Here is a 23618-nt window from a genome sequence, read left to right on the forward strand (position 1 = left end):
CCCTCTCTTTCTGAATACACACACACACACACAAATGCACACACACACAAACACACACACACAAATACACACACTCATACACTTACACACTCAAGCAACTCTCTCTATTTGAGGTTTGTAGGGGAATATGTCTAAAACTAAGAATGTGCCATCATATCATCTTAATTGGGAGGAATGGTTTAATACCTACTGTCTTGTGGTGTGAGTGAAATGAATACCTAATTTGAGATTGTGGGGCCTCAGTGACTGAAACACGGTGTGTAAATTTGTCAGTTTCTGGTGAAGCAGTCATATCATGGCCTAGCAAATTTGCATGGTCCATGTACACCTATCTTACCTGCCAGGTTTTCTATGAATATGATGCATAGTTTCCAGGCAGCTCTACAATCTGTTTTGTCCACCTGTGCATCCATCCAGCTACCCATCTACTTAAATATTTGTTAAGTACCTACTGTCTGTGTAATATAATAGTTGAAGTTTAGGGGCCTAGTAGCGAGAGTAACGATACAAAGCATACATTTTAAGACTTTCTGATGTGTCTGGAAAGGCATACTTTTGTGTTTGAGTTACATAACATTTCAACACAATGTCGATTAGGTTCCAGAGTAAGTAGGTACTATAAATGCCATGTATCTATCTCCAAAGGAGGGAATTGAATAGAAAAGGGAAATCACCCCTCAGACAAAGTTTTACCACTCTCAAGGTTGATATTAGGTGGGAGGGGCATAAAACTAAAATACTGTGCAGTGTTTAAGGTCTATTTTTATGTTTGAAATAAATTATTTTATCGTCTGGAAGTTATTTTCTTGGAAAAACACAATCCATAGTTTCTGCCTCTTAGTTCTGGTTCTACCATAACTATGGTCTTGCACAGGAATTTTACTCTCTAAGCCCCTGCTTCCTCTTCTTTGGGATTGGTAACCTGCTATGTGCCTTGCAATTCTGGGATCTTGTGTTTTCTTCCTTTCCTTCCTTCCAACCCCGTTCTCCCCTCTTGTATCTCTGTGCTGTCCCTCCTGGTCACTATTTAAGACTCTGAAATCATAGTTCCTAAATCATTTATTTATGCTTATTTTTTCATGAGATAGAAACTTGTTTTTCACCTGAGACTTTTTGTGATGGGAAGCTGCTGTCATTTTCCCATTGATGATTATGCCTTAAGGGACTCCTCAGACTTGCTGAGTGCTGCATGTAAAATGAACTCTGCTCATGCAGTGGGTGTCATTGGGAAGCCTTCAGCTTCCTTTCTGTGGCAAGTCCAGCCCATGCCTTGAAGGCAGAAGTCATAATTAATGGTGAAACTGACAGTAGTCAGGGCACAGACTGCTTAAGCCATGTATCTTATGCAGTCCCTTTTATGGGTCGGCCAGAGAGGGGTCATTATCTCATTGTTTTCTGGCATATTTGATTCCTCAGCATAATTTTATAACCTTAAAAGACAGCACCTTAATGGTTCACTGATAAGTGTTTTTGACTATATATTTATTATTTGAGTCCTTCTATGGAATTTTTTTTTTTTTCAGGATGAGCAAAGAAACAGGAATTGGGAATTGGCTTGGTGAAATATGGAACTTACTTTTAGCAATTTGGAATGGTTGCATTTATTTGTGAGCCTTGGTTTGTGTATTTCATCAATGGAGAGAAAGAATAAGGGGCAACAGTTCAATAAGAGGCAAAGTTCAACATTTTACTAGAGATAAAGAGAAGATAGAGAGAGAATCAGCTTAGTGTTTTATACATTGGGGGCACGCTGGGAGTGGATGGAAGTAGAAAAGGAGGCATGAACTGTCCAGTTTGAGAGATGCTGCCTTATGAAAAGCTGCAAAATGTATTGTTTTTCCTGATTATATAATTCTTATTCACTGCAGAAAATGCGGAAAACATGGAAAAGTACCAAGCACTAAATGACAGTCATCCTGAATTCTATCCGCAGAGACAACCATGGGTGGAATTTTGATATACATCCTTCTAGCTATATTCAAACATATACAATAAACATAGGCTTTCCTTGCCACTAAATTGATCTAGTAATCTACATAGTTTTTAATTACCTTTTTCCAGTTAACAATTATAAGCTTTTATAATAAAATCCTCTTTCAGCATCATATAATGGCTTCTTCCTGTCCCGGATTCCACTTTATAAAGAAAGTTTATAAATAAAATTATAATTTTAAAAATCAGTCTTTTGTTAGTTGGCACTTACTTGTTTCCCATTCTTTAAATATTATAAATAATGCTTTAGTGGATCAGCTCTGTACATCTTCTGTGCACAATTCTGATTATTAGAATAAATTCTTAAAAGTAAAATGTGTTAAAAGAGTTTTGAGGCTTTTTATACATATTATCAAATTGTACTGCGGGAACTCACTAGCAATTTATAAACTAACCAGCAGTATAAGAGAGGGCCTGTTTTCTAAGACACCATTCATTAGTAGGTATTATTATTTTTAGGACTTTTGCTAATTTAGAAACTTTGCCAGTTTGATCTGTAAAATGTTATTTTATCTTAATTTGCAGTCTTAATTATTGACAATATTGAAGTTTTCATAAATAAATCTATGAAGTTTCATAGATTTATTGGCTGTTTGTATTTTTTCTTTTGACCTCCTTTGGGTATGTTTTTTGGGTGTGCTCATCTTGGGAAAAGCTCTTTTTCCTTAGCTTTGTTGGATTCTATTTAATCCAATGATAAGAATCATGCCTTAATGCTGTATATTTGCCTAGATTAATCTCCTAACCATTTCTGATTACCTGTGCTTAATGATAAATGCAAACTATATCTTACCATCTTGAAGATCCAGGAGACATTCTTGATTTAGGCATTGCCAAAACTCGAATACGGAGGTCATTGTATATATTTCCCCTAAAATGACAAGGCTGAGGTGCTGATACAATAGCAGTTTCATAGAGCAGTCTTAACAAACATTGAGTAGTAGAAGAGATCAGATGCTACCTGCATGGGTTTTGTAGCATACTTAGCTTTTCTAGTGTTTTCACATGCATCGTAATCCTGCATTTTATGATTAAATATTCATAAACTACCTGCAAATATTTCTGTTTAAGACCCAATGGAACCAGGACACAAAGTCCAGGTGCTTAGCTTGTCAGTGACAAAGTTCAGCCATCACAGAATGTCATTCCAGATCCAAAAGGGCACTGTATTTAGATTTTTATTTCCTAAATCAGAAATTCTTGGGCATGGTTTCCTTTGAGAGTATATCCACAAAGGTGAGAGAAGGCTAAGGGGGCTGAGGATGCACTCCAGGCTCTCTGTAAATCGTAACAGTTTATAAAGCCATCCTGTCTTTAAATACAGTACTAATTCTTTTGGGGAATTTGCTGAGGCACATAGACATGAATTTCCAGACAGACTACGACCGGCCATCTTTTTCATGATCTACATATATAGGAAATACATCTTTTCTTTTGAGGAATTCTCCATGTGATCTATTAGAACTTATTTTGAGCTTGGCATTGAAGCAAACATCTAACATGGTCATCAGGCCTCTCATGCTCTTATGGCCCCATACAAGTTACTGAGTTCTTGCTTGACCAGCCACCCTACTCATTTTTGCTGATGGTTTCTGAGTTTTCCTATTAGTTTTATTTTGTTCAAGATGTATCTCCTTTCCTTTCACATATAGTTCCAAATTAACCAATCACCAGAAGTAATATCATTAGGATCAGATGAGCATATGGAAATGGAGATTGCTCTCAAATGATGATACAGCTGCCACTTTCTTTGCCATGGGCCTGGTGTGGGTAGCAGCAGGAGTTAGAGGTGAGAACCCTTTGGAACCATTCTCATTCATTCAACATGTTATTGCAGAAAGAACAGAAAATTTGGGTGCCCATCGTAGCTTGTGTGACTTTAAGCCTGTTATACCAGGTCTTTCAATTAAGCAGAGCACTGTGGGTCACATGTGGGATACAATGTAAAGAAAACAACAGAGAATATGTATCATCCAGTAGGTCACTGCCTATCAAGCACAGCTTCATTTGTATTTCTCTAAGAACTTTGGGGTGTATGTATGTATGTATATGTGTGTGTGTTACTGGGAGAAATTTCCCAAACCCTGTTTTATTCTTTGTAAAATAGAAGTTATTTTTAAAATCCAGTTTACTTACCTGACAGGTTGTATCAAATGAGATCATATATAGCGAAAACGCTTTGTGAGTGCTATAAATAATGCTCCATTGTCATTATATTGATTATTTATTTACTTTCCTAATCAACAGTTTTTTGAGTACTTAGTATGTATCTAACATTCTAGTAGGCACTGGGAAGATAAAAACGATCCCTTCTGTTAAAAGACTTTGAAATTTATTGAAGAATAGAACACCCACAGATGCCTGAAGTTAGCTACATTTAAGACATGTTGCAGACAGTATATAACTTCTTTGGGAAGAGAACTCTCACTGGGAGCTAGTGTATTGGGGAGAGATGTCAAGGATTAGAGCTTTGAAAGATTAAAAGATGTGAGTAATCACACAGGAGGGAGACTGGCTGCTAGGCAAAGGCCATTTGGGGAAGTTTTGTTCTTATTAGGTGTTTGAGATAGGAGAGAGTTCTCTGTTCATATTAATACTTTAATGAATAGAATATAGAATTTGCTTTCTGAAAAATATATGATAATTGTCTTAGAAAACTCAGATATCCAAGAAGTTATAGAATGTGCCTGCATGGCTTTATGCTCAGATTTAAATTGAGCCATATTTAGGTATAATTTGAGAGAAATGAGAATCATCTCTCAACAATGGAGCAAATGAACGTTTCACTATAGGCTGCCCTGAAACCAAATAATACAATTTTATAAGCAAAGTATATATAGGTGGATAACATACTTCTGTCTGTTAGTCATGACTTAACAATCTAATATGCTCCAGTATGACAGTGACAGGCAATTGTAGCACCTGAGAATGTGCATCCATTCAGGCATGTAGCTCTGCCAAAGCTCTGGTTCTTTATGTTCTATGAACCTTCTCAACCTCCGGGTGTAAAGCAGTCAGTTGTCTCTGCCTTATATATGACAGGACTACTAATTTAGTTTGGGTCTGAAAGCAATTCCTGGATCTTGCTGGGGAAAAGACCAAAAGGCCCTTGACATCCAATCACCAGGATCCTTCAGCTGAGCTCTGCAGGAAGAGCCACATGCTGCTAAGTATGCTGGGAAAATAATTGAAAAGTGTCCTTGGGGAATTAAAAACTAGATGATTCCCAAACCACTTTGGGGCTTGCAAAAAGACTACAACCTGAATTTAAGGATGTGGACCAAGAGGAAAATCTATGTCAAGGGCAACTGGATATAAATTCCTGCTGTGTTTGTCATTGGTAACCATCACTTCACTTGATGGTAACATCTCGTTGATCATGGTGTTATCACCTTGTACTGTGCATTTTGGAGCTGAGATGTTTTTCTTGCTATATCACATGCTTGCAGGAAATGGTGTTTGTGGCTTCCATTTTGTGAAATGGAGTAAGATGAACAGGTGGGATGAAAATGCTTCTCTTTTCCCTCAGTTCCTTTGCGACAGGTTGATGTTTAAGAGCTGGAAATAATGTGTTCATTTTGAGAAGACACACGTTTTATATAACGTTTTGTTGTGATTAACTTTTTTGTTAGAAAAAAAGATCTCAGTAGAGAGTCAAGGCAGGTACATATAATAAGCCAGGTTCTTCTGATATACAACATGTCTCAGTCAAGAAATACAGTGTGTTATGTCTTGCCTCTGTGGCAAGTTTTCATCCAAGGGACGTATCTTTTCTCCTCAATTATTTTCACACTTGATATTAGCCAAAAGATTGAGAAGTGATTTTTATTTTCAAGGCAACAATGTCACAGTAAAACAAAATGAATTTTAAAGTGACCAGAGCTACATTATGAACCATTTTGATATGCAGATAATATATTGTGAGAAATAGGGTGTGTTTTTTAAAGGGTAAGAAGAATAGGAGAGGAATTGTTGCAAAAGTGAACTACAGAAAGTGAATGATCTGCTCTTGGCCCAAAGCTGCTTGGATTTAAAGACGAGAGTTCACAAAAAACCCAGCTAGCAAATGTGATTAAATCTTGCATGGCTCCAATGCATTAATTCCAGATATGACTTGTTATCAGTTTGTTACTCCTTTATATATTATAGCTGCTTTTTATATTTTTTTCCTTTCTTGGGGTGATTTGATGTGACTAAGTACTGGCAATGTGAATTACTATCTTTAAAAATATCAGGATAATTCCTTAATATCAGTGAAACTAAATTGTGAAATTATTAAGTCCCCTGGACAACCCTTTGACTTTGAGGGTTTACTTTTTTTCAAATAAAGCATGAGTTTATATGTTACTTTCCCAAATAGATTTTACTTGAAGGCTGGGATTCTATTTAGATTTGTATTGCCTGAAAAGCCTGTCATAACATGCTGCACACAGTAGGTGCTTAACAAGTACTTATTTGTTTGGCTTTAACAGGTATCAGTAATTTTTCCCTGGTCTCCAATTTTTCCCCCATATTGAAAAAGTTATTTAAAAATAAAGCAAGGACTATTTATTACTAAAGTATTAAGATTATTTATAACAATAGATCTTTTGTTACATTATTTCAGTGAGCATTAGGTTTTATTGTTCTTCTTGGTAAGATGTTATTTACCTGGAACTAGAAGCCTTGGATTTTATCTTAGCCCAAGAATGTGTGTTTAGCACAGAACGTAACTAGGGGAAATACTTAAGGGATTGTCAATGCAGTGTTCTTTTAGCTCTTAAGCAATCCATATCCTGCTAAAATGTTTATCTTTTTTTTTCCTTCCTTTCTGGCTGCTGTTCCAGGTCCCTTATTTCGCGTGAGTCTTTGGCGTCCACGACTTTGAGTCTGACGGAAAGTCAGTCGGCCTCGAGCGTGAAGCAGGAGTGGTCTCACGGCTACAGGGCCCTCCCTTCGCTTTCCGCCAACCACAGCTCTCAGAATGGCATTGATCTAGGGGACCTCCTTAGCCTTCCTCCCGGGACATCCATGTCCAGCAATAGTGTCTCTAACTCATTGCCATCCTACCTTTTTGGCATGGAAAATAGCCACTCTCCTTACCCTAGTCCTCGGCACTCATCCACCAGGTCCCACTCGGCCCGCTCTAAGAAGAGAGCACTGTCCCTGTCCCCGCTGTCGGATGGCATCGGGATAGATTTCAATACCATCATCCGCACGTCGCCCACGTCCTTGGTGGCCTACATCAACGGGTCGAGGGCTTCCCCGGCCAACATGTCCCCGCAGCCAGAGGTCTACGGGCATTTCCTGGGCGTGCGCGGCAGCTGCATTCCCCAGCCGTGCCCGGTGCCCAGCAGCCAGAAGGGCGTGCTGGTGACCCCTGGAGGCCTGGCGCTGCCGGCCTACGGCGAGGACGGGGCCCTGGAGTACGAGCGCATGCAACAGCTGGAGCACGGCGGCCTCCAGCCAGGCCTGGTCAACAACATGGTGGTGCAGCACGGCCTGCCGGGTCCCGACAGCCAGCCGGCCGGCCTGTTCAAGACCGAACGCCTAGAGGAGTTCCCGGGCAGCGCCCTAGACCTGCCCCCCGCGCCTCCTCTCCCTCCTCTGCCGCCGCCCCAAGGCCCTCCACCCCCTTACCATGCCCACCCGCACCTTCACCACCCGGAGCTCGGGCCCCACGCCCAGCAGCTGGCCTTGCCCCAGGCCGCCCTGGACGACGACGGGGAGATGGACGACGTCGGGGGCAAGCATTGCTGCCGGTGGATCGACTGCAGCGCCCAGTACGACCAGCAGGAGGAGCTCGTGCGGCACATCGAGAAGGTCCACATCGACCAGCGCAAAGGGGAGGACTTCACTTGCTTCTGGGCCGGTTGCCCTCGAAGATACAAGCCCTTCAACGCCCGCTATAAACTGCTGATCCACATGAGAGTCCACTCCGGGGAGAAGCCCAACAAGTGTACGGTGAGTTTCCGAAGTGCAAGGGGTGGCCTTTCTTGAAGGCCCGGCTTACTTTGCATACGTGTATTTTTTCCCAACTCGGCCCATGGGACAGAGGACCTTTTCTTCTTGTATGGAGTTTGCATGCGTGGTGGTCTAGGTATCCATGAGATGGGGTTCCTCTTCAGCTTGAGGAAGGGGAAGGTTTATTCCATGATTAGTGGCTCTCCATTTCTATATTTCCTCCTGCAAAGGTACATGATCCATCCCAGCAGGTGATCTTGGAAAGGAGATGCCAGCCAGGTACCAACTATGAATTTCCTTAATGTGAATGGATGTGCAAGAGCAGAAAGACACAGATTGCACATCAGCAAGCTTTAGTTCTTTTCCAAAGCAAATATTCAGTGACTTTTCCTTCCCTCCAATAACCGGCTAGAACTGGGGTGGGGAGAAGAGTGGTTTTGGTATTTGAAAAGGAACTCACCATTTAGCAACTTGGCTAGTAAAAGTGTTCCGGCTTGCATCCACATGCCTGCACTCTGTACCTTCCAGGGTTGAGAGACTAGCTAATGATTTATAGTCAGCATAAAATCACCCCGGGGATACACAGGAGCAGAATCTCGCAGGATCTTGACTAATTTTAAGAGGCAATTTTGTAGAGCGGTATGAGGAGAAAGAGCAGGGAAGCCTTTGGTGCTGAGGGAAGTGGGCCTGATGTCTCTTTCTTCCTCGCCTCTGCCTTTCACAACATCCATCCTGGAACTCTCTCTGTTTCTTGGCAAAATGTACTCTTTTTGAATAATATGATTCTTAAATGATTTCACAACAATTTCACACCTCACAGAAACCCTCAGGGTTTATAAGCAGGGCATCACCCTTGGGATCATGAGATGGCTTTGCACAATCTCAGACAGTTCACTTAAGTCTTGGAAAAAGAAGAACATATGTTTTATATTAGTTTAGATGGACAGAAATATTTCATTTAGAGTTGAAGTCTAAGATTTCTATGTATTCCCTGGATATTGAGTATGGTGCAGGTCACTAAATATGTGAAATATATAAACCAATTTGAACAGAAATTTATTTGTACTGTGGTTCCCCAGCCCGAGTTCCTTCTTTCTGTAGTATGTCAGTGATGAAAAAGAATCTGGACTATGTGTATGTTTGATTATAGATTGGCCAAGGTTTCTGATTCATGTAAAAGCAAACCAAACAGGTGATAGCTATAATGCAAGTATTCAAAGCACTTTTTCACTGCCCAGTAGGTATTTTTGAAAGAGTTTTAAGAATTTCTTATGGAATGGAATTGCATTTCTTGTCACTACATTATGCACCACATTGTGATTTTTCTCAAGGAAAACCTGAAGCTGATACCTTGCGAGAATGCCAGGTTATATGAGTGAAAAGAATAATTACTTTCCAGACGGCAAAACCTTGCTCTGTCACTAGGGTTCTGCATTAAAAATGCCAGAAAGAGACAAGCAATTGAAGGCAAATCCATTTACTCTGGAACACACCGGCCTATTGCAGGCAGGAAAGACATTCAGCCTCTGAAGGAAAACAGTCCAACCTTTTAGTTCTGACTAATCCTGGCTGAAAATAGTTTACTGGATTTGGCTTTACTGAAATAAACATAAAGGCTCGAATTATCCAGAAAAATATTTTTTGCATTGCAAAATTAATTTTTGTGCAATAGGATTTCCCCATTTTCCTGCTGTTCCCAGGCTTTGCAAAGACATGTAACTTTATAAAGTTGACTTTTGCTGAAGTGCATGATGAATATCAAAAATAGAAATAGTTCAGTGAAATAATAAGCTGATAGGTTAATGTTTGCAGGCTTATGCATAGCTTCTCATTGTATTGTTAAGGATGTATGGGAGATAATTTCTCTCCCTCTGATCTGCCCACTCCCCGCTTCTAGATGGAATCTTTATAAAATTCAGATTGGTGATTTAACAGTGTATCGAATCTAGGACCACAAAGCATTTATTTACACATGTAATAGTGCAAATAATAAACAGGGTTTCTTAGGAGCTCACTAATGCTGCAATTCTAGTTCTGGGGCTATATATTTTTAGCAGGAAGCCTTCATTTTCTTCTAAAACATACATATTATGGGCAGTATGTCTTCTGAAAACTGTTATGTTGCTACATGTCATCTACTTGATTTGTAGGGTGATAGCCAACTGGCAGCAATTAATTTTGCTGTGAAAGTTTAGCAGTCTTCTTAAGTTGTAATCCAAGGATAGAATACCCTGGTTTTTAAAGTAGATATACACCTGGAAAAAATGTATTTTTCTGCCTTTTGCAAAATGCATATTTATAGTCTTGGAGTCCAGACACATACAACTGTTACAACTAAAATGTTTCATCTCCTACTGATTTAAAATCTGATGGTAGTTGACTCAAAGCTCAAGATCTTGGCCAAGTAAAATGGCCACATTCTTCTTTTGGAAATGCGAAGTGATCTTTGGTTTTTGTGGCTTGTCATACAGTGCAGGGCTCGGAGCAGTCTAAATTGTAAGACCCAGGCCATTTTTTGTTTTACGTATGTTTAACTGCTATTTTCTGTGTATTATAGTTAGAGTTAGTCATTTTCACTTGCTTAGCTTATTGACCCAAGAAAGAAATGATGACCACATTGTGTTTGGTGACCATGACTACAAGCAGCACAAAGAGCTTCTGGAAGTTTTGGTAAAATAGGGGTGTGTGAGAGGGCTAACTCAGTGACGGCTTGCTTACAGTAAGCGGCTGCCACTGGTATCCTCCCTCATGCCAAATTCCATGTCATGCATGAGAGAACGTATTCTCAGAATCTCTGACCATGACTCCCTGGACTTATCAGAACCCTGGGATTCATATCATTCAGGATTCTGGGTGGCAGAACTGGGGGAGGGCTGTGAATTTATTATTTGGTTAACTTACTGGAAGAAGAGAATGGGTTCTTTTCCTTTTCCCCCCCAACTCCACCCTTCTATAGATCTCTTTCTTACTGCTTCGGTGGAAAACCCAACCAACTGCTCTCTTTCCAGGCTTGGTCTCGATTGCAGAGACATTCCCATCCAGTGGCAAAGGGCTTGAGAAGTAAAGGCCTCTGTAGACAGGCAGGCAGACCTCAGCTAGTCAGAAACCAGGATATGCCAATATTACATTTAAAAATACCTGACTCCATTCACTGCTATTAACTATAGTAATTTCTAGGTGCTAAATCTCTCTATTTGGACCTTCCTGAGCTTAGACCAACTGCAACCTTGGTATATCTCAGAATTATCAAATTATTTGAGCATTGTCAGCTATAACTGTGGAATTCTATTAAGTTTTTCTGAGATTGTAAGGTCACAGGTCAGAACAAGTCATGGAGTCTCTGAATTTGTCCCTTTCCCAAATCCCTGTTTCATGTTCCTAAAAGGACAACATGAAGTGTAACCCCAAACCATAAATGTACACTAATCATCCCTAACAGTATCCATAGTAAATGGTTCCAACAGAGTGTACCCTGAGAATGTTTTTACTGTAGATCTTTTTGCTATTAAGTTGAAGAGCATGAGGTGGCTGGGTAACGTGCCCAGTGAGTGTGTTCTGAATGAGCTTAGGCATGCTCTGTCTGTTGGTGCTTCTCACGAGAAAGCCTGTCTGCCTATCTGGGGCAGAGTGAGTAGAGGGACACAGGGTTCTGTTGCTAGGATCAGAAACACGGATGACTTGCCTTCACATGTGATTGAAAGCAGTTGTGCTAGCAGGTTAGGAAGTGCTGATAAGGGAATTAGGGGGAATGTGGGTCTCCACTTAAATTTTATTTTTCCTGGATGAATTTTATCCAATGGCAAAAAGGAATTTTTCAAAACTTTTACCCACCCACGGATTTTCATGAAAATATCACTGACCAAAGACCAGTTTTGAATTTTGTATGAATTGACTCATTTCTCCACAGGCATTTTGCCTGGCAAAATCCAGAGTATTTGCTTTGGCTTGAATATTGGGCAGTGGTGCTTTTTAAGTAACATTGGATTATGATTTCAAGAAAATAAATACAGAGCTGGAACCATGTCCCCATTCCTCTTTTATGGCCTGATGTATGGCTTCACAGGCCGGCTTTGGCCTCCTAAGACATGTCTTGAGGAAATGTAAATTCATTGTAAGCTATGGAAGAGCTTTTTCACATCCACTTTTATTTTGATAAGACTTGGTGTTGATGTGCTCTATGACCAGAAGGACCTTAGGAAGATATCATCTAAGCATAATTCTTAATTCCCACTTCATAATCCTCATATTGGCAACAATGGATAAATTATCGTAATACCAAGTATCAATAAGGGTATGGAGAAGTGGATATACTTTAACATTGTTGGAGAGAGTAAATTGGTGTAATCACTTTGGAGATCAATTTGGTAATACCTAGTCATGTTGAAGATGAGTCTATCCAATAAAACTGTGTCAAGGTGCCTACCCTAGAGAAGCTTTTGTATATGGTGGCAGGGAGACATGAAAAAAGGTGTTTATTGCTTTTGTTTCTCAAAAAAGTGTAAATAACATAACTGTCCATAGATAAGTCAATAAACTATGGCTTATTCCTAATGAAATATTATAAAGGAGTTTAAAATTAAAATATGCATACATATATTACGTATATATCTATTAACATGGATACATTTCAAAGAACAATGTTGAGTGAAAAAATATATGCACAAGGGTGTATATGGTATTAATACAATTTATGTATATTTAAACACAAACCGGGCAATATTATACAATAGATAAATAATTATGTGATTAAACAGTAAAATCATGTGGGCAGGGTAATTAGTAACTTTAGGATAGTGGATACCTCTCAAAAGGAAAGAAATAGAAAGAGATGGGATGTGAGGATTTTACTTTCTCTTTTTTTTCCAGAGAGAGAATTGAAAGAGATATGGCAAAATACTGTTATTTTAACTTGATGGTGGTAATATAGGTGTCATAGGTGTCTGTTGTAATATTTGGTATGCTTTACTGCCTATTTGAAATATTTCATAGCTATAAGGATATATTTTTATCTAAAAATAAATGAAAGCCAATTACTATCACATTCCAATTTCTTTCCACCCATATCATTTTTTTAGATGAGAACAAAGCCCAGAGAAATTGATTTTTCCAAGACTGTTAAGTTATTTAGCTGTTCCATACTTAGAGCTTCTGAGGCTGCAGTTCTTAACCCTGGCTGACACTGGAATCACCTGGGGAGTTTTACAAAGTACCCCTACCTGGGTCCCATCTTCAAAATTTGTGATGTAATTGACCTGGGATGCGGCTTCCAAGGTGATTCTAATGAGCACTCAAGGTTGATAACCAGTATTGTAAAAGTTTTCCAGTTTTGACATTAGTGCTAGATAAATAAAAGCCTACCCGGTTACTTCTGTTAAGATGCAGGGATGCAGTGTTTAGTAAAGAGTACGTGTCTACTTATTCTCAATGGCCTGACAGTAATCTCTACATTATTATCAATGGCCTGACAATGATTAGGGTAGTTTAATGTTCTCTTGTAATAAAATTCAGAGACAAGATAAGATATTAGAGTGATTGGTAGTGTCAGAAGGCTTTCAACTGAGTGTCCATTTCACGTTCAGAGTCTCTTTCTTTACAATTATTAGTCAAAGTTTGGGAGGAGTCTTGCACTGAACCATGTATACGTTGTCACCACCTCATTGCCTCCTTCATTTAGCAGTGGAGCTGGCAAATTTGTCACACTGTTCCTATTTTTAACGGTAAGATAGAGTGTTCGCTCTTCCAAACACAATGCAGACTTTCAGCTTTTAATAGAAAATGATCTTCAAAACACTTTTGCTACTATGGACATTTCTGAAGAGTTGGTAAATTACCAAAATATTGAATTTTCTCTTTTATCAAATCTGCCTGATGTGATTAAATAAATAAAATTAACATTAATATCCTCTTTGTCTCTTGAGGCTGAAACACCACCAGTGAACATCTGGTAAAGATCAGAGTGAGTGTAGCTTCCAAGTCATATCCCACAAGGCATCGGTCTGTCAGATATTAAAAGCAAACTCCATGATTTAAAAAATAAAACCAAATCTTAAGATTTCTTTCCCAGCAATTTTATGTAAGAGATACAAACATATTTATCTATGTAAGCACATGTTCAACATACTGTAGACACATATATGTCACCATAAATTACAAATCCCTTAGTGTAGGTAAAAACGAAACCACAGAAATCCTCATTAGATGGGGCATTGACCACAGTCTATAAGGCATCTGTCAAACCAGATTTCATATCCCAAAACACAGTTTAGAAACCTGCCATTTGGTTAAAGGTTTAATTTGGTTTCCCTTTAGAAAGCATTTAATTCAGTTTACCTGGGGAACTGACCTTTCATGAACTTTGTCCTGAAAATAAATTCATAGCAGATTTGGGCAAACATTTCAAAGCTAATCGTGGTTTATGTTTCTTTGCCCTGTGATTCTAGGATTAATGAAAAACAATAGATAATGAGAGCAACCCTAAGAGGTTAAATATTTGAGGCTTTATCCTCATTAAACAAAATCATTAACTACATGATGGTTAATGTTCCTTTTAGTTCATATTTGTTTTGTGGTTTTTCTCTAATTTCATGCCTTGAAATAATGTCTTTAAAATTAGAAAGAATTATGTAAATCTTTTCATAAATGATCTGATTAAGGGAATGTATGTCAAACCTTTGGAGATTTGTTCATATATAGATTCTAAAATGTGTTTTTCTCAGTTCTTTCAGACTGCACCAGTGTGGAAAATTAGTTTGGCAATATATTAGAAACACCCTTTGTGACCTTTGGAGTATTTCTTGATTGCCTTTTCTTTTGATTGGTTGTGTTGTCATTTTTGGGTCCAGATAGAATTTGAATGTGTAGAGTGAAAGACCAAACACATTTATTTTTCCAAAAAGAAGAGGTCATCTGATTCTCTTTGATCTTTCAGAAATGTTTTCTTCAAGTTCTGGGTAGAATGATTTGGAAAATAGATTTTTTTTTTTCCAGGCAAATTTATTAGTTTCTACTGTAATTGCTGAGTCAGGGCTTCTAAGCTGTCAATACAACAATGCTTGTTGTAACCCTGGACGGTGGATCTGTGGTTGGTTAACCCAGAGCCTGCGTAGGGAAGGCTTGATTTTACGTCTGCTCTAACTCTGGGAAGCCTGTGTCCTTCATCCAGAGGGGAGACCAATCTGTCCAATAGGTGTCATCGCTCATATAGGAGGTTGGTGTAGATAGGAATTTGGTGAGAAAGTAGAATGAAACCTGTGTGTTTTCATTTTGCAGCACAGTATTTATTTTCCTTTTCTTGGGCCACAGGTACAGAGCTTGAGTAGGGAGAATACTTAATTTGTTAGAAGGAGAATTTTGAATAATTTTTTAAATGATTAGTTAGAAAAGTTGTTGAGAAATTGGAACATGATATGACCAGCTTCTGGGCAGGCAGGAGCAATATGCTTGGGTAAATATATACCCTAATGCTCTAAAATTAGGGTGAGCATATACTTTATTTTTCAAATCAGCACACTTTTGAGAGTGAAAGTGGGTTTGTCTCACTGGAACGTCAGTCTAAATCAGGATTGTCCTGAAAAAAATTAGGGTGTATAGTTACGTTACCCAAATAGTATGTGTCCTGATGTGTTCACTCATTGTGTGTTCATTCATTCATTTGATCACTGAGTGCAAGCCATGTACCTTATCTGGGGGGTACAGAAATAAATGAGACATTCTCTTTGGGAGCTCACAATCTATTGGGGTGACAATTGTGTAAACAGTAAAACAAGGGCTGTGATATATGGCTATGCAAACTTTTAATGGGAAAACTAGGGGAAGAAGCTCCCAAGTATGCCTGTAGAGATTGGGCAGGCTTGTTAGAGGAGGTAACTGCATCCTGAAAGAAGACAGTAATTCTTACAGAGAAAGGAAAGGAGGCCATTTAAGCCTGCACATCACCATATGGAATAGCACAGGAGTATGAAAGAGCACAGAGGAAAAAACAATTCTCAAGTAGTTTGATGGTCCAAGACTAGGTAGTAGTGGAAGTGAGGCTGGAAGAAGTCATGAAGGACTTATACTACCAAATAGGGATCATTTTTAAGAATTGGAAACCTAGTTAATATAAATGCAAATGTAGTCAATAAAAAATATCTTAGGAGGGTAGCATCACTTAGGTAGCAAGCACTGTGTTTCAGTGGATGCGAAATGAAACTTTGACTTCCCCAGGCCTTCTCCATTATCTCTTAAAGTTTATAGTTTAATTCCTCATTAAAACATATCCCTTGGCAGCTATCATATGAAACACACGTTTATCTTATGCCAAGTGATCAGCTAGGGAAACACGTCAATGTAGTCTAGCATGAAAGCATTTTCTGTTGTGGACTTTAAAGAAAACAATTAAAAATCTGGGGAAGACTAGAGACCAGAGTTATTTGATCAATTATGTAGAATGATTAAGATGTGGACAGAGGCTGCATACATTATCCTAAGTATGAGTAGCTTTCCATTAGTTAAATATTTCCTTTTATAATCTGTAAAGAGAGTGAAGTATTGTACTGTTAAACAAAGGTTTGGACTGGTGCTCATTATGCTGAGTTTGTCAGCCTTTTCAAGATTTTTTTCCTTCACTGCTGAGATTTACTTTGGAATTTTTTTTTTCTGCTCAGACTGAATTAATACAGAACAGAGTGAAATGCTTGAGCTGTTTAGAGGAGAACAAATTAAATCAATTCCCATCAAAATGGCACCCGTTCCCAGTGACTCAGTCCTGAACACCATAGAACCCCATGTCTCTCTAGACTGGGGAAGGCAGCTTGAAAGGAAGACTTGCCTTTTGTTACTTGAGCTTCTTTCTCTGGCAGCACGAGCCCTCCCCTGGGTTTGAGCCACCCAAGTTTGTAGAGTCATTTGCCTGTTGACCGGAGAGCACAGCCAAAGGCCCAGGTCAGTGGACTCAGGCATTCAGAATGTTCTAGAGAGGGCATCTGATTGGTCCTGGATCCTTGCTTTTAAAATTTATGAGGCAGATTCTCAGGCTTCTCTCACCAGACAGTTTTCTTTTCTGTGTTTTAGAATGTTTGTTTGAAAGTGCTTTCATTTTTAAGTAGGGGCCTGGGTATTGGGCCTGTTGCATGTGTTTTTGATGAGACATATTGTTACTACTGACTCTCTTTTGTCACTGTCTCCCCATCCCTAGTCCCAGTGTCTAGTATGAAAATTGCCCCGAAGAGCAAATGGTGATTTATTAGCCAAGAGAATGGATTTGGGGTTGGGAGAACAGTTGTAATGAAGCAAAAATGGAGGACTTGGCCTTAAATAAAATTCTGAAATAGAAATTTGTCTTTCATCTCATTTGTGGTGAACCCTACTGCCTTCTTCCCTCAGAGTTTCCATGCTGCTTCACAGGCCCCATGCCTTGCTCCTTATTTTTCCTCTCCATAGAATTTAGGCTTGCTTTTGGGAAAGAACTGCAGGAAAGAGAAATTCATACATATAATGGTGAACAGCTGAGAAAAGATTCAGTGTGCTGGCTCTCCCAAGGGTATCCACATTTTAACGAGAAACAAAGTATCAAACCTCTTCCTTAGACCAAAAACTTGTTCAGAGAAGTGGAGGTGAAAGAAAATGACTATGTTACACGAATTCTGAGCTACTATGTTACTTTAATTCGCACTATCACCCTCAGAGCTAAGTAATTTCTGGGATTTGAGATTCAGACTCTCTTCTTCCTACTACATATTCAAAGATCATTAATTATTCACCTTTGAATCCTACCCACAGCACGTGGCCCAATGATTAACCTACTGTAGACCTCAAATGTGCACGCATGCACGCGCACACACACACACACACACACACACACTTGAAGCTAGGTGATGGATACATAGAGGTTTATTATTCTGTTATTTGCACTGTGTGAAGGTTTGAAATTTCCCATAAAAAATTTAAAAATAAAGAAATAAAATGATTTTGTGTGAATTCATAGGAAAGAAAAGAACAGTTTATTCTCTCTGGCTCCTCAGAAAATGATGCCGGCCACGTGTTTTCTTTAGGTAACCTGTGTTCTTATGATCTGAAAACAAATTAATTTTTCCATTGCTCTTGATGGTCTCTGAGATCACTCTGCTTAGGAATGAGATGAAAGATACTCTTGGGCAGTAACATGATATTTAAAAAGGCAAATGATAAGAAGGGAGTACTATTGGAATACATTAAAATAATTTAACCCAAATCTCAGTGGCTTGCTATGATAGGAGTTTATTTCTTGTTTTTGTTCTAATATGGCTAACTCTTTATGATTGTATAGTGACTCAGGATCCTTCAATCTAATGGCTCTGCAATCTGAGTCTAGGGTGAAAGAGATGTTGTTGAGGATTGTGGAGAGGTTTTAGGAGCCAGGCATGGAAGTGACAGGCTTGACTTTTCTTATCCCATTCGGTAGCACTCAGTCACATGACCTCAGCTAACTGCAAACACAGTTGGAAAGAGTGGTCTTCCTGTGTGTCTAGGAGGACACTTAAACACAGAGTATTGGTGAACACAGAGTATAGTATCTCACACAAGGAACTAGAAGTGCCCCCTGCTTCTTCTCTGACTTACCCCTGTTTTCTATATCTCCTTGAAAAGAAAACACATTTCAATCTTGATCTTGGAGCTTTCTGTGAGTGGCGACCTGGTCTCATCAAAGAGCTTTAAAGACCATTTATTTTTTTTTCTTTCCAGTGCTGGCTCCTATAACTTGCTTTTCAACTTATTAAATCTTTCCCAGCCCAACCATTTTTTTTTCTTATTGACTCTCCAAGGATTCCATTGCCATACAATCACCACTGCTGGGGAAATGCTCCTTATCTCAAGTGGATTACTCAGATTTTCCCACCTTGTCCAAATTACATGTTTTTGGGGCACAGTTCCCCCCTGCTTGTCATCTTTCTAAGCCATGAGTATGTGTGATGTCTTCTTGTCCCACAGGCACTTACCCTCAAGGGAGATCTGCTCATTATCAAGGGCAAGGTTATAAATGAATCACTGAGAGTTCTACCATTGTGCACAGAAATTTGGTGTGAAGGGCTGTTTTACTAAGACCCTGAAACACAATACTCCCCATCTGTTCATAAAGTAGCTTATTTGATACACACAATGTGGTCATAAATGCTCTTCTATTCTCTGAATGCTTGCTTTTGGTCATGAACTGGCACACACTCAAGGAAAAAATGACAATGTGCCTCTATGGACACTTTTGGTCCATTTCCATAAATATATTCAAACAAAATGAAATTGCCTGGCTCTTTATAATATGTCCTTTAGTGTGTTTAAGCTTGCAAAATTACCCCCAAGGATGACAAATTGTAAACATCATGCAATACCACAGCCCTGGGTCAAGGCCTGTCTCAGTGTTCTACCGACATTCGCCCTTCTTAGAAACGTTTAAAGTGTTTTAGGAAAATGAAGCTAGGCAAACAAGCTTATCGGGAGCGACAATAAAAAAAATCATTGATTCTAATTAGGAGGCGTCACGTATACAGAAACAAAGCTGCTTTTGTGTAATGAAAAGTCTACCTGTTCCCTGAAACACATGGAGTGCTTTCCAGTGGCTTTAGATAATCACGCTGACAAAGTTTCAGGGCCCTGACCTTTTGGCCCATCTCAAGTGATTCAGCAGCACTTGTCGAAACTTGTCTAAGGTGTTGGTGGAAGGTGTGCTGGGATACAAGTTGTTATAAAGGTGTGACAGTGGGACAGGTGCCGTTTGTTTCTGAAAGTCCCAAACTGCATCATAAATTGAGGTGGGAAGAATTCAGGTTCTTGAGGCGTGGATTGAGTTTATTGTAATTATCTCTAGTTGTCCCTCCCTGTAGCAAGTATTTCCCCCGGCAGCCTAGTGCATTGACGCATTGCTGGTGAGGACTCCAGCTTCTTATGGCTTGGGTCACCCCATCCTGTTCTCTTGTGTGTCCTGGGAAGACCAGCTTTAGATTGTGACTCTGGTTTTGTGCTGTGCCCGTAGAATGAGGCTTTATGATGGAACCAGTCAAGAAAAGAGCTATATAATCTGAATAAGGGAGAAATCACTCTAATTGCTTACTCTATTGAGATAGTAAATCAAAATAAACACTGTCACTTTTCATGAATTCAGAACCTCAGAAAAAATGAATGTCACTAGACCACAGAGTCAGGAAAATAGATCTTGGTAAATCAATGGGCAATTTAGTTTAAAATTAAGAGCACATATTGACCATTTGCAGTGTCAATGATTTATTTTCAAGGAGGAGTTTCATAAAAGGCATTTTTAGTTGCCTGATTATACATTTCCTCCAAAGATGGTTTGCTAATTACCATCAGTGAGTAATAGGGGTTGCCAAAAAGGGAAAAAAAAGTCCATTGTGTTCCAAAGGAATGATGCTGCCAAGTGTCTTGACAGGCTCCTGCTGCACTTGTCAAACAGCTGTGCCTGGGAGTGAAATTATGAAGTTGGATTCTCACTTAGCCAAGATTAGAATAGGCTTAATTGAAGGTGTCTGCAATGGGGGACAATTTCAAATTCTTAAGTACAGAATTCATGCATTTCTAAAAACCATTCTACTGACCATCTCTAAATCACTTTGTTTTGTCTCTGCCTTCATTTTCACTCAGATAGGAATGATACAAAATTTAAAAGAGGAAAGGAAATAAAAGAAAATTGTCTTTACATGGAAAAATTCTAAGGTTATTAACATAATTGTTTCATTTATAGATATTTTAGATCTTTAAATATTTGGCTTACATTTTAATACTGAGTTGTTCCTCTAATTATAGGTGTGCATTTTCTCTTGGTCTCCAGATGTGACTTTCAGGTGCAAAACAGCAAGTCCTCTGACAACTATCTCTATTTCACTCATTTAACTGTTTATTAAGCAACTATTTCATGCCAGTCTCTCTTCTAAGCTCTGAGGATACAGCAGGGAACAGATCAGACCCCTAACTCCCATCCTCCTGGAGCTTACACTCTGGAGGGGGAAGATAATAAATAATGCAGATACCTGGGGGAAGAAAGTTCCAGGCAGAGAGAATAGCAAGTACAAAGGCCTCAAGGCAGGAGTGTTGGCCAATTGTGTTCTAGAAACATCAAGGAGTCCAGGGTGGATGGAGAGGAGTGAAGGGGAAGAAGAGAAGAGACGGTGACGGTGACGGAAACATGGGGGCTAGATTGTTTAGGACCTTGGAGCCCACTGAAACGATGCTTTTGAGTAGAGGAGTGATAGGGTCTGACTTACGTTTTAATAGAATCCCTAAATGCTGTGTGGAGAATAGATTGACGGGGAACAAGGAGTAGAAGTTGGAAGACCAAACCTCTTAGGATTGGGAGCACTGTGGTAGCCTTCTGTCTGGTCTTTCTTCTTAATATCCGGTGGTAGAAGTTGGAATAGCTGGTTGGATTTTAGCTATATAAACATATGTAGCTAGACCTGAATTGCGTATGAGGTGTAGAGACAGAAGTGTTAGAGGTGACTTTAAGGTCTGGTTCATGCACCTGGAAGGAGGCGGGTTATCTTTAACTGAGATAGGGATGATCGTAGGAGATTTAGGGAGGAAGCAGATAGGGTGATTTTGTACTTGTTAAGTTTGAGGAGCCTTTTAGACATTCAAATGGTGAATCTGGAGATCAGATGAGAAGTCTAGACCGATGCCATTTTTGGGACCACCTATTTCTAGATAACATTTAAAATTATGAGACTGACTTACCTAATATAAAGTGAGATGAGAAGTAGAGTCATGACAACATTGGTGCCTACCTTGTATTCCATGGTTGAGGGGCAGGTTGGTGGAAGGTGAGAGGAGTAGAAGAACGAGTGAATTTCTCTTTACCAAACACCCAAACACCATGTATCTCCTTCGTCCTGCGTTGTTCCGTTGCCCTGACCCCACCTTGGGTGTATCAAGGAGAATTGCAAGGGGCCATTGAAAGCAACAAGGTGGAATGGAAGCGGTTGTTCCAAGTCAGCCTGCCATTGAAATCCCTGTGTTTATGCTTCCAAGCCAGAATATAGGCAAACAAAAAACAAGGGGGACCTCTTCCAAGAGAATATGTTGATTTCCACCCTCATGGTCTTATGCTCTTAAAATTGGTGAGCATTAACAACAGTATCCATACATCTTAGTTCCTACAGACCTCAACAGTGTGTAAGCAGACACTCTGAGAAACGGTATTATGTTAGTTCTACCATGCAGGTGACATGATGATGACAGAGTCCAGGAACAGACTGGAAGACTTTTTGGTCAGTGTGTGTTGAGAGGATTCAAACAGCAATTGGTAGTTTTCTTCTGTTTTTCCAACAGTGAGATTCTAAAATTATATCTTTTAATAAGTTAATCTGTCAGTGAATTTGGTGGTATCTTGCATTCCCTGAATGCATCTTCTTAGTTGCCTGGCTGACTTCTCCTTAGAGTGCCTGCTCTGGTAATGTCTCCATGGTGTTGATGAGAAACAATATGAAATGGCTACTGGCTGAAAGGTCTTATGGGTTGTTGTTCACATTCTAAATGTTCAAGGCTCATGTGCTGTTCTTGACCAGTGAAGCCTAATGAGTCTGTAAAAATAATTTTAATTTCAAGATCACACAATTATATTTCTTCTTACTATAGAAACAGCTAAATGAAAAACCTTTTGTGTACTATGTGTTGAATTTGTTTACTGTGATTATGATAGCTAGGGAACAAAACTTTGTGTTTTAGCTTTTGGAAAATTTTATGATGTTCATGTCTATGGCAATAAAACTTCATTGGCTCCAGCGGGATGCCTCTTTTATTTGACCGGAGTGTTATGTCATGTCCAAACACAGAGAAAGGATAGGGATTTTTTTTTCCATTTTACATGTATTTGTCCTTTCTATTGTGTCCTGTCTTTCCAACATCTCCTTATTCCTCTGTCTTTTCCTTCTATGTAAAGCTCTTAAGGATGACATAGAAAAGAAAATGGAGGTTGCAACAGTGCTTGAAAGGCTTATGTGTGTGTGTGTGTTTGTGTGTGTTTTCCATCCAGTGACTATGAAAAAAAGCATATTCAGTGCTTAAAAACAGTGACATTTAGTATTTAAGACTATATCTGAGGGACTAGAGATTTATTTGAGGACTGTCTTATATTCTCTAGTAAGATATACTATCCTACTAGTTAGGGCAGTGCTTTGTAAGCTCAACACTATTGACATTTTGGACATTTGGACTGGGTTTTTGTTGATGAAGGGCTATGTTGGGTATTGTCAGTTGTTTAGCTGCATCCTGGGCCTCTAACTACCAGATGCCACTACTTCTGTACCCTCAGTAGTGACAAACATGTCTTCAGGCATTGCTATATGTCTCCTATGGAGAAAAACTGCCCCTGGTTGAGAACCACTGGGTGACAGGAATGAGAATTTATAAGCCTTATTTATTGTAGAGACAGGGCCGTTATTCTGAGATTTCAATCAGTGCCTGAAATACAGATACTTGGCTTAAGAAACAACTTCGCTTAGCCACTTCCCTAGCCTCACAGGGACCCTGGTTATGACCTCTGCAGCTTCTGATGACCAGTTGATGGGGGAAGTAATCTTTTATGCTTCCAGAATTGTAGTAGGAAGGAATGTGAACTGTTCCAAGTACTTAGTTGACACTGAGGTTTTCTTATAGAAATACTGATATAAATGGAGAATTGTCTTAGAATAATTGTTGTGTCTAGAATTTATCTTCTTCTG

At 39.3% G+C, this 23618-nt stretch overlaps 1 protein-coding gene across 15 annotated transcripts in view; it reads left to right on the plus strand.

The window, feature by feature from the left end:
- GLIS3 (GLIS family zinc finger 3) overlaps positions 1-23618 on the plus strand; it is a 479833-nt gene that overhangs the window by 167142 nt on the left and 289073 nt on the right. For all 15 annotated transcript variants that reach the window (XR_012424753.1, XM_045374344.3, XM_074017562.1 and 12 more), the window contains one exon: positions 6819-7935. Coding sequence is in view for 14 of the 15 variants with exons in the window: in XM_045374344.3 (XP_045230279.2) it covers positions 6819-7935 (1117 nt within the window). In the remaining variant the exon portion in view is untranslated. The remainder of the gene's footprint in view (positions 1-6818; positions 7936-23618) is intronic.

This window comes from Macaca fascicularis, chromosome 15, assembly GCF_037993035.2.
Source record: "Macaca fascicularis isolate 582-1 chromosome 15, T2T-MFA8v1.1".
NCBI classification, from domain to species: Eukaryota; Metazoa; Chordata; class Mammalia; order Primates; family Cercopithecidae; genus Macaca; species Macaca fascicularis.